The 12,093-nt window shown below is 45.6% G+C and overlaps 1 protein-coding gene across 1 annotated transcript in view; it reads right to left on the reverse strand.

Moving 5' to 3' along the window:
• Positions 1-12,093, reverse strand: part of CLSTN2 (calsyntenin 2) — a 639,619-nt gene that overhangs the window by 102,920 nt on the left and 524,606 nt on the right. Inside the window, exon 6 of the mRNA XM_011958111.1 lies at positions 10,621-10,806. Within this exon, the coding sequence (XP_011813501.1) occupies positions 10,621-10,806 (186 nt within the window). The remainder of the gene's footprint in view (positions 1-10,620; positions 10,807-12,093) is intronic.

Consider the following 12,093-nt stretch of genomic DNA (forward strand, 5'->3'; position numbering starts at 1 on the left):
AGGCATCAGTAACTTACAGACAAAGTGCTGCACGTGGCAAGATGGGATGCAAGAAAAAAGTGTTGGAGGAATTTAGAAAGTTGGAAAAACCCTGGGGACTGTTACTAGCAGGGAGGGTTCCTGGAGAAAGCCAGGATTTGATTTGGGTGGATGGATTCGCTCACACACCTATCCATCTGTTAACCTGCCAGTCATCTACTGAGCACTAACCATGTGCCAAGACCCCTGCTAGGTGCTGGCTCTGTGAAGGTCAGTCAGACACAGTCCCTGACATAGAGGAGCTCAGAGCCAGCAAGTTGACAAAATGTGATCAGGGCTGTGACTGGGAAAAATTCCATATCCTGATCCCAAGAGAAGGAGCATGAGCCACTCATTACACTTTTTTACAAATATTTATTGAGGCCAAATGATGCAGTGGTTGAGAACACAAGTTTTGAAGTCAGCAGAACTTGAATTTGACACCTGGCAGCAAAATTTGCTAGCTTCGTGACTGTGAGCAAATCAGTTGACCTTTGTGACTCTGTTTCCTCTTCCCAGTGAGTTGTGAGGGTTGACTGAGATAATGCATTAGGCAGTAGCATGCTCACTGCATGGCGAAGGTTCGCTCAGTGTTAGCTATCACGTTATCATTGCCATTATTATTTCTGCTGCTACTATAATAGTACTCAGGTTAAGGCACGAAGACTTCATCTGAGGCAGCAGGAGTGGGGGCAGGTTTATTTTAGAAGAATCACCAACTTTGTGGAGGGCGGGGCTGAGGTGAGAGGCGACAACTGGCCTGCCAGAGAAGACTGGATTGTCCTGCTGGGTGCGTCTGGGGCTTCAGCTGACTCTCCACAGAGGCTCAAATACAGAATTCTTTCCATCCTTCTGTTCCATACACAAACAGGGCTCAGGCACTAGGGGAAGGAAGGCCAGGAACTTGCAGTCCTTTTTAAATAACAAGAGTCAGGGAGTCTAAAGTGTGACCTGTGTTGGATGGGTAGGGGCATGGGGGCTCTTTCCTGGTATGGCACTGACCAGTCAGTCATAAACTCTGACGGGTTTAATGGACAGTGGTTGTGTGTATTACCTGTCAATTGCCCAGGCTTTGGATTTTTGACTTTTGTATATCAGAGCCTCATCTTACCTAGGGTATAGGTTCCAAAGACAGCCATTACAAAAAAAAAAAAAAAAATCTCCTACCATTAAAATGACCCTTTGAAGATTCCTCAAGGAAGGTGCCATGTTGGAAATCAGTCTACTTGTTTGAAAATGTTCAACTCAGCCAGTTTTCCCTCAGTCTGTGGAGGAGATCATCAGGTCTATATCCACTGGCTAGCAACAGAAGGTTATGCTATGTGAAGAGCATGTATCCTTAGGGCCCAGATGCTCTGCTTATCACCATGACAGGTTCACTCTGGGAGAGGCTTCTGGAACTGTGGTGTCTGTGAAGGTGGAGATTAAAATCTCCCAATTCATGCTCATGCTGTAGCTTGTATTATCAAAGGGAAGTGTGGGCAGAGTTGACAGCATTATTTACATGAGTATTTCCTAGATATTTTGCCTGTTACTGCACCTGACACATAGTAGGCCCTCAGTTAATATTTATAATTGCCTTTTCTCCCACTCACTGCTCTCATGAGATGCTCCTGGAAATTCACCCAATGCTGAGGTGGGCCCATCCAGCCCCTTGTCCACGCCCCACGCCTCTCATCACACTTAACCTGTTCTCATCCCCTGTTGCTAACTCCTTAATTGATATCCATGTTACTTATGTGATAAACTAATTTATACAAATGTTTTAATGGCCAATAAAACTTTTCTGTCCTTTAATACCACCCTCCACAGATATTTCCAAGAAAGACATCTATCAAGGTAGTAGCAGAGAGAGATTTGTGAGTGGTTTGGAAGTAGGAGATAGGCGTTTTTTTGGGGAAAGTGCATTTTCCTAGTACCCCTGGAATAACACAACATGGCAATAGCTTCTTTGACCTATTAAGTTGAGTCTGATACCAAAACTTGTCCAGTGTGAAGACAGCTGGTGACAGGGGTACACACAGAGTGTGTTGGTTCCTGAAACCTGGGGTGGCCAGAGAGATGCTGGCTGAGCACTCAGGGCTTCTGACTTCTAGCTCAAGCCAATGGGACCAACGTGATCTAGCAGGACCCGGTGCAGAGATGTGTGTGTGGTGGCTGCAGAGGCCAGCTTTGCCACCATGTAGAGCAGCTGGGCCTCCACACAGGGGAAGCAGGGTGGGGTCTAGCAGGGCTTGAAACTCCACCACCAGAGGGTCCTTTTTTTGGCTAAGGACATTGCTGTTCCTATAGAATTCACACTTCAATTAATATCCCAGACTAGTGAAGAAATCAATGGTGAATTTCCTTCCAAACAGGTTTGGATATATAGAGAGATGTACACACCAGAGAGGACCATGCATGGGGTGATGGGGGATGACATCAAGGGAAGGTTGGGAGACAAAATTGGTTATAAAATAACCCAGTGCTGGTCAGGGTTATTCTACAGATATATCCAATATTTACATAACTATTTTATTTTATTTTATTTATTTTATTTTTGAGACAGAGTCTCACTCTCTCACCCAAGCTGGAGTGCAGTGGCATGATCTTGGCTCACTGCAACCTCTGTCTCCCGGGTTCAAGTGATTCTCCTGCCTCAGCCTCCTGAATAGCTGGGATTACAGGCATGCACCACTATGTCTGACTAATTTTTGTATTTTAAGAAGAGATGGGGTTTCACCATGTTGGCCAGGTTGGTCTCGAACTCCTGACCTCAGGTGATCTGCCCGCCTCGGCCTCCCAAAATGCTGGGATTACAGGCGTGAGCCACTGCACCCGGCCTACATAACCTTATTTTTTATAGTTACAGAACTTTATTGTTTTCCTATGAAGTCTTATGAGGCACAGAATGGGTAGCAGGCCTGAATTAAGAGCCTCACATGTGTTTTTTTAGATACTCTTCTGTGCGGTGAATATTGTTAAGATTCCAGGTTACAGATAAAGAGCCCTAGGCAGACCGAGCCCAGGATGGCAAGCAGCTAGCAAGTGGACCCATCACCAGGACTTCCCAGCTCCAAAGCCCATGTTCCCCATTGCACCTCCTCAGTGGACCTGGAGGGAGATCTTGTAATCTTCTGCTCATTTTGCAACCATAGAAACGGAGGCCCAGAGAGGGGAAACAACTGGACCAAAATCACAGCTACAGCTAGCTAGAAGCAGGCCCAGCACTCAGACACCCAGTTAGTGTTCTTTCTACCCCACAGAAGTGTTTAGGGGGCCAATCATATGACCTGTCAAGCACAGCCTAGTCACACGGGACTCCACCTCCCTACACAGGCCACTGCTCTGACAGAGGGGCACATTGAGGACATATGCCCTGGCAAAGCCATAATGTGGGGCTTTTTGTCTTCCCCGCTGAGTGGGAGCGGCAGGCCACTTTCCTTAACCCGCAGATGTTGCCTGCCAGAAACCATCAAGCTGCATTTAACCAGATGGTGCAGACTTCCACAAACTTAACAGATTGTATTTCATTTTTTGGTACACTTAAACAAACAGAGAAGATTTACTTTCTCCACGGTTTTTCTGTCTCTCTTCTCCCCAGGGATCCCTTGGGAAGGCAGTGGGTAAACAGAATGCATCACTTGCAGTGATGATGCAGCACTGTCTACACATCAGAGTGTATTTAAGATGCTCCTTTGGAATCCTCCGCGAAGGTCCCTGGTGCCCCCAGGCTGCTAGGGTTCACACTGGTCTTGTATACAGCAGCTGCAGCTTGAGTACTGGGGATTGAAACCAGGGATGAGGTTCAATTTGATGTCCCTGGGCCCTAGCAGGATGGGGAAGCCACTCAGAGCCAGAAAATAGAAAATAGACACAACGAATGAGGCAGATTTCAGGGCATACTGTGGTACAAAAGCCCAAATGGGGCCTAGGGATGGCAGTCACTGTCTGAACTTCTTAACTGATGAATTTGCATTCTTCTCTGGATGGCCTTGGTGAGGCCAGAGGGTCCTTAGCACTTCAAGGAGCCTGTGGCAAGAGTGACTGACATGGGGCCACCAGTTGTGCCTCCTCAGGATCCACCCCTAGGCATGAGAAAGGGCAGGGATAAGTGGGGAATCTCAGGGAGAGGATCCAGTATAATCAAGGACACAGGCCTCATTCTGTAAGATATTCTCACAATTGGCAATATCAACTCCATATTATGCCAACAGATGTTTATGTAATGTCTAAGTTATGCCAGGCACTGCCATGAGAATGCAGCCATGAACCCAACAGAAGTAGTTCTACCTTGAGGAATGCAAGGAAAGTCTTTTATTTTCTGAAGGAAGAAGCTCAGTGGGTGGAGGAGTTCAGTGATGCAGAATCTCACAGGAAGCGAGGGAGGCCCTCTTGACAAGTGCTGTATCGACTGCCGGGACTTTGTGGTGGTAGAATGTATTCTATTCACAACACAAATCTCTGACCCACTGATATCAGCTTGGCCATGAGACTTGCTCCGATGGATGACATACGTGTGCATGTGACATGTGTCATATCATTGCAGAAGCCTTAAGAGCCCGTCTGTGGTTCACCATGCATCTTTTCCATCTACCAGGAAATCAACAATGTTTTAGATCAAAGCTGTTCCATTTTCCTGGATCCTGGTGGGGAGCTAACATGGTGCAGAGCCACAGCCAATCGAAGGACACGTGGTAAAAATGTTAAATGAACCTTTGTTATGTTAACACAGTGAAAGTTGGCAGTCAGTTGTTAACCTGTCTTACCCTGACTGATAATCCACATCAGTGATTGTCATTGGCAGTTAAAATTCCCATTTCTCTATCCGTATACCTTAAAGCATAGGCACGGAGGACTTTCTGATGTCCTTTCAGGAGTTCACATGCTATTGATCCCACAATGAAACTATCATTTTGCTTCTAGAATCCTAGAAAAGAGGAGTTCCTCCAAGGCCCTGGAATCAGAAACTTGGATTGCTAGGTGAAGCAAACTAGGTTTTGCTTCGTCTGGGTGGTTGGCCAGGATCCTGAGTGAGAGCCATGGATATCTGGTTGCTTTCCAGCTTGGTATGTGTTTGCCACTGCAGGCAAAATCCTCCTCTCCAACATATCGGGCCATGTTGTATTGTAGTTGCTTAAATGACCTCCAAGAAATAAGCATAAGAAAGAAGCCCACTGCTCATTGTCAGCATCCATGAGTCAGGGCGTGCAGTCCTTCGCTGTTGTATGAGTGGGGATCTAATCAGACTTCCAACAGGTGTTCACCTATTTTGCTTAAAGCAAAAGGCCCACTTCACCTCTCCAAGAGTGGAGGCACTGGCTATGACTAGAAGACTGACAATGTCATGCTGGGAAGCTCCAGCTCTTTAGCAGTGTCATAGAGAAATCCATCATGGCTTCCTGTAGTTGGGCTATTATGAGGGTATGAAAACCTCTGATGGTGGTTATTAGTGAGAACAAGTTCTGCTGAGCTGCAAGGTGCCCTAGAAAACTATGGACTTTTATAGCTACTAAAAAATTGCATTGTAATTTTCTTAACATGTCTGTCTTCTCCAGAAGGCTGAATTGTTCTTATATGTTAAAAACATTTAAATAGACACATAACAATTGTACATATTTATGGGGTACAATGCAATATTTAGATGCATGTATACCTTGGGTAATAATCAATTCAGGATAATTAGCAAATCTACCACTCAAATATTTATCACTTCTTTGGGGGTGAGAATATTCAGACTCCCTTCTTCTAGCTATTTTGAAATATACAATACAGTATTATTAACAATAGTCGCTCTACTGTGAAATACAACATTAGAACTACGTGGTCTTTTAATCTCTACATTATTTTGAGAGTTGGCACACCATCTGAATACTCAACAGATATTTGTTGAATTAATAAATTTGTGCAGGAATGAATGAATGAACGAGCCCTCTACAAAAGTCTCCTGGGCTCATAAGTATATAAATCCTGAGAACAACTTAGGGTCTGGTCATGTGCACTGCTCTGACACATAAACCACGTGATTTTTGCAGCACCACTCTCACTCTACGGTCTTTTGTTCAACAGGACCTGCCCTCAGCGTTCTTCACTCCACAAAACACAGCTGACCCAGACATCATGTACAGGAGGTACTGGCCAGCAGCCAGGAGTCCTGTGGTCCCTATGAGGAACCAACCACCAAGGTTCCTGGCCTCAGTGCCACCAAGGGCATATGCACCACTGACTACTTTTCTAGTTTCTGTAATATGTAGTGATGTAGGGCCATCAAAGTGGACCTTTTCTCGGGCTGTTGTTAACGTCAAATTTAATTTGGCCAAGAGGTCTCACTGAGGGCTTCTCTGTCATCTCATACTCAAGATAGTTCCGTGACATGCACCTCTGGAAAGTCTGGTGCCTAGATGGCAGGGTCCTTCATGGGGATCTATGAATTCAGAGGAAGTGATAAGCAGTTGGCCCCACTTCTCTAAGAAGCCTGGCTTCAGGTAGAGCAAAGGAAGGTGGGGGCCACTTGAGTTACATCTGACCCCACAAGCTAAAGGGGACACAGAGGTTCAGGGGACCTCCATTTTTTTTGTCCAAAGCAGAATGGCAGTGTTTCCATGCATAAATCCATGAAGCAATATGCCTGACATCCAATGCTTCCCTAGGCCCAAAGAGGCATTTCGAGTGCTTCTGCATCTACTCAGGTACCTCCTGACAGCAGGCTTGACACCAGTTATTGTCCAACTCCCACTTAAACCAGATTCCCTCGCTGCTCCTGGTGGGGCCTACATTGCAGGAGGAGGAAGCAGGTAGGCAATGTCCAGATTTCCATGATGACCCTCTGAGGAGATATCCATGGCTAGGTTACTGCATGACTACAGCTTCACAGAGGAGACTCCAGAACTCAAACTACCAAGGTAGCTCCATAGACTGACTCCTGGTGTGCATAGAGGGCAGGCAAATGCTGACTAGAGGGAAGGGTTTGGAGAGGTGAAGGGGAGAGAGACCATCCTAGTGGGAGGAGAATGTGAGTAAAGGCTTATGGATGAGAAGGAACCAGGCAGAGGGACCAAAACAGGTGCCCTGACCAAGCAGAGGCAGAACATCAGGGCAAAATGTGCTGCAGTAATGGATCAGCAGGTGGAGGCTGATCTTTGGGAGGGTTGAGAATCAGGCTAGAATGTGGTGCCCACACCTGGGTATACCACAGGCAACTGCTGCCGTTGTCCCTTAGATCTGCCCTTGATCCTGGATACCTAGCTCTGGTTGGCAGCACCCTCATTCAGTTAGACACTCACACAAGAACCTTTTTAGACTCCTCTTACTCCTGACAGCTAATCAATCATTGAATCTTGCTGATTTTGTCTCCAAAGTCTGTCTTAAATTCCTCCTTCCTGCCACTCCCCTGGTTCAGAATTCATTATCTCTTGCTTAGACCATGGCTCCAATACCCTAATTGGTCTCCCTGTTTCCATCCAAAGTCAATAAAGATTTGTAGGATGAAAAATGCATGAATACTGAGGCTTAAATGGTCATGGCAGCTCCCCAGTTGGGAATCCCAGCAAGAAGCTTGTCTACCATCCACTAAAGACACACAGAAACTTGTCTCTGGAACCGAAAGTACCCTACAGGAGTCAGGCATTATAACCCAGCTTCCATTGTAGTAGTGATCCAGCCTACATTTCCCTTACGGGTGGAGAGAACATGAGTCCCTACATGGAAGCTGACCCCAGGATAGGATTTGTATCTGGGCCTCACTCATTTGCTTTCACCCTTTTTATCTGAGCTCTCCTCCAGTGCAGTTCAAAAGCCAGGCTTCTAACGTAGAGGCAGGACTGAGCCTGCTCAGCAGGGTTATTAGGACAGGATTCTCATAGGTGTAGGGGGCAGTGCTATGGAGAGAAGCACAGACTTCTGTCCTTCAAAGGGCAGCTCCCAGCACCAAATAAGGCCGCATCTTGGGGGAAACTGCCTTGCTGGATGAATTAACCTGTCCTGCCAGGCGATGTTGGCAGCACAGATAGAATGAACTGTGTTAACATATGAGATGCAATTTTGTTCGAAAATTTGTTCCTTCAGGAAATCCTTATCACACTCCCTATCTCCCCATCTCTCCCCAGCAACATTCAAAATCAAATCACAAGTGTGTGCCCTTGGGCTCATCTGATCTTTAACAAGCTGATCCCATCATCTCTTCTAACCTGGAGGAGTTTAGGAAATGATGCTAACCCACAGTGGCCTGGGGTTGAGTTGACTTCTAATTCAGGTGCATGGGGAGCAAAATGGGGTATTCCTTCAAACTAAGATGTCATCTTAGATGGCTTCTCTGCCACAGAATGGAGGAGAGGACTGGAGGCGGTTTTCTGCCTTACAACCATTTTTGCAAGAGCTGTATGGAATACTGAAGTTGTAGTGATTTTTCCGATCTACTGCATCATTCTGGAGAGGTCTGCAGTCCCATAGGCCTTCCCTGCCAGCCAGGTGACATGAAAAATGGAACATGACAATATCAAGCAGGGTTTATTTCACATTCAGTTCTAAATATTTTTACTTGGTTCCTTGAGTTAGAACAGTGTGGGTGAAGTGGTGTGTGTGCTTGTGTGTGTGTGTGTGTGTGTGTATATATGTGAGTGTGTGTGTGTGTGTGTGAAAGTTGAGGGAGAAAAACCGCCCCAAAGATAGTAGTGGAGAGGCCCACCTTGGGGGAAGGCAGACTAGACTGTGCATTTGCAGCCTCCCTTTCTTTTGGAGGAGATGCGGTTACCTCCAAATACAACCCCAGTGTAAGAGTAAGCCCTTTCCTAAGCTCCCAAACATGGCTAGAGAGTCCAGTGTGAGTTCCTGAGTATTTTGGGGGAGAACAAGGAAGAAATGAACTATGTGCAGGAGTAGGAGCGAAGGAGGCCAATCAACACGTCAACAGTCTGAGTTACAAAGCACATGAGGTGCTTCTCACCTTATGAGATGCTCATTTTCTCATTCCACAGACTCACTTGAGACATTTACATTCTAGCTCCAGAGGCCTGGATGGATAGCCTTAGTGGATACTGAGCTAAAACACCCATCATTCAGACAGACTTACTTTCAATTCCTGGCTCTGTTGCTTTCTATCTGTGTGACCTGAGACAGGTCATTTTCACTCTCTGGGCCTCAAAGTTTTCATCTCTAAAATGGGATGGGTGACCTCCTCATGGTGAAGACAGGAGAACTAAATAAAGTAATGCATGTGAAGAGGCTGGCAGGGCATGCACAGCAGGTGCCCAGTGAAGCTGGCTTTCCTCCATATCCACCTTTCAGAGCACTCCTCCGTCAGTTTTGCTTCCTAACTCCCAGCCTGCCTCCTTTCTTGGGGTGCCATCTCACAGCCAAATGACAACAAGCCCTCTCTGTCCCTCACAAGTGAGTATCTTCCTTTGTCCACCTTCACCCTCACCCCAAGCTCTTCGCTGCTGTGGGCAGACAGACTCAGCTTCGTGGGCATGTGACCTTATTACCCAGGGCAATGACTACATGACAGAGTTGAATCTCTACCCTGTCCTAACTTTGCTTATCTTTAACACACAGAATGCCTGTGATAAAAAGTTCCCTTTGCAACCAGACCAGCTGAGACTGGTACATAGAACCAAGATAGTTGACCAAAGGACTTCAAAAAGACCTCAGGCTTCATGATAATCTTATTTCCATGCTAAGTGATACTCCCTCCAGCACCATGACAAATGACAATTGCCACGACAATGACTGGAAGAAGCCTTAAAATGACTAAAAAGGAGGCAGTACTACTGGTTCCAAGAGGTTCACCACCCATTTCTGGAAAAGACATGAATATTCTTTCCTTTGCTTTTCATGTCAACTCCTTCATTAGAGAAATCCTGTATCTTAAGCCTCTCACCCTCACTTGTTGAGAAGTTGATTGTGAGCCATGCTCCTGGTTCTCAATTCCACAGCCATTGAATAAAGCCTGCACTGCTTGACACTCACTTTTGGTTTTGTGTATTGGCTTTCTGATACTGTGTAGGGAAAGACTCCATCTTTGGCAAGACCAGCTTTGTCAATAACAACCTGAGTAGTCACATAGGGTCCAATGCTTAGTTGTGTATACTTGGTTTAATGCTTTGCTCTCTCTGTTTTAAAACTCTTGTTAATTTTTGAAAAACAGCCCCAAATTTTCATTTGCATTGGGCCCCAAAAATTATATAGGTGGCGCTTTGGGGAGGAGACCAATCTCTTTCCAGCTGACTGACACTACTAACTCTTCGTACTGGGTCTGGTCTGGTAGCTTCTTCTAAACCAGTGGGGCAGAAAGGAACTCGTGTTTCTTTGGGCCCTGCCCTAGGTACTCTTGAAAGTATTGTGCCATTTAATCCCTGTTTTACCAAAGAAGAGCAAAGGCTTTGCCTTTCCATGTCACTTGCCCAAAGTCATATAACTAATAAACGGAGTCTGAGTCAGGAGTCTAGTGCCAAAAGCTGGGCCTTCCAACCCGTCTGCCATAAGTAAACTTAAAACCCATCCAGGAGTTACACATATTGGTGCAGGAAGGGAGGGCGGATTCTTCCCTAAGATAATAAGGTGTGCTTTTTTTGGTATACATCATCTAAAAGCAATTAATTTAAAAAATCCCCAAAGGGAAAAACCTACCACATAACTTCTGAAGGGATTTCTCAGAGTAGGTCTCCCGGTCACAACCCTTCCCAATGTAATTAGTCTGCAGCTCTGCGACGATCTGGAGGGAAGACACGGCTCCATCGCACATCTCCAGGTGGATGCTGGGGAACAGGGCCATGCTCCCGGAGCCAGGCTGGTACTCAATCCTTTTGGCCCAGTCTAAACAAACAAGGAAAGGATGAAAAGTGAATCAGGTGCAGTCAGTTCTGCTGGAACATTTCTTTTAGAAGTGTGAATTTGTTCCAATGAATTATTTGCCCCAACACATATATTAGATATTAGGGAACAGTCTGAGAATAATGGCAGTTTTACATTTGCTTATGCAAGGTTTCCTCCCTGAGAAATACTAGGCAAATGCAGAAAACTGCACCCAGCTGCACTGAGCCACGCAGGAACACACAAAACATGTGCAGGCACACGCACACTCACATGAGCGCACACACACACACACACACACACACGCAGTCACACCCTCAAACATATACCAGCTACTCAGTTCACCAGTGTTGTGAGCCACACCTGTCCATGGTTGCAGTCACAACTTTTCATTCATTTCCCAGATACTCCTTCAAGGACTTCACAACAACACACCACAGGCAACCCCCACCATCCCCAAACCTTTTCTTTAGTATCTCAAGGTGTGTTTTTTAGCTTTTATTTTAGGTTTAGGTGTATAAGTGCAGGTTTGTTATATAGGTAAATTTGTGTCACGGGGGCTTGTGGTACAGATTATTTCAGTACCTGGGGGAGGCAACCCTTCTTACATTCACTTCACAGGCAAATGTCAGATCTCCTCAAGGTAAGGTGCCATAATTATTGTAGTATTTGTGTAATATTGTGCTAATGTTTTCTCTTTTTCCTTTTTTTAATGTGCCATTGATGATATTTTTGAGTGTTGTGCCTCTCGCCCCATTTTTCAACTTTGCCTCACGTGGTAATTTTTAGGAAGGCATGTGCCTTGTTATAAAACAAAAGAAAGCATGGTTGTTCAGGCATCTCATGAGGTCACAAGGTAGGGTGAAATGATTCTCAGACACTCAGAACTGTGAGTCATTGAAGTAGGTCTCATGGTCTTGTCACTGCTTTTTAGTGAAACAATAATGTGGAGATGATAAAACATTAGAGAGGAACAAAATCACAATTAAAATGGCACCATGCAAGAACAGAGCAATCAACACATACAAACTCTACAAGTGAGTGTACACAGGAATTGACTGATATAATAACAGCAGCACCTGAAAGTCAGAGCGGACTCCAGGCAGGCTCCCAGTAACTGATGACGTGTGTTTGCCTGCCACAGCAGGCATCCCATGCTCTGCGAGGACACATGTCTGAGATGGCTGTGCAGCCATCCTCAGCCAGATTTATGTGCAGAAGAGTGATTCTGAGTCATCAAGCAATGTGAACTATGGGTGCTATTAGTTTACTAATCCCAAATGTTTGTCA

The sequence above is a fragment of the Colobus angolensis genome, unplaced genomic scaffold (genome assembly GCF_000951035.1).
Source record: "Colobus angolensis palliatus isolate OR3802 unplaced genomic scaffold, Cang.pa_1.0 Scaffold46, whole genome shotgun sequence".
In the NCBI taxonomy this organism is placed as follows: Eukaryota; Metazoa; Chordata; class Mammalia; order Primates; family Cercopithecidae; genus Colobus; species Colobus angolensis.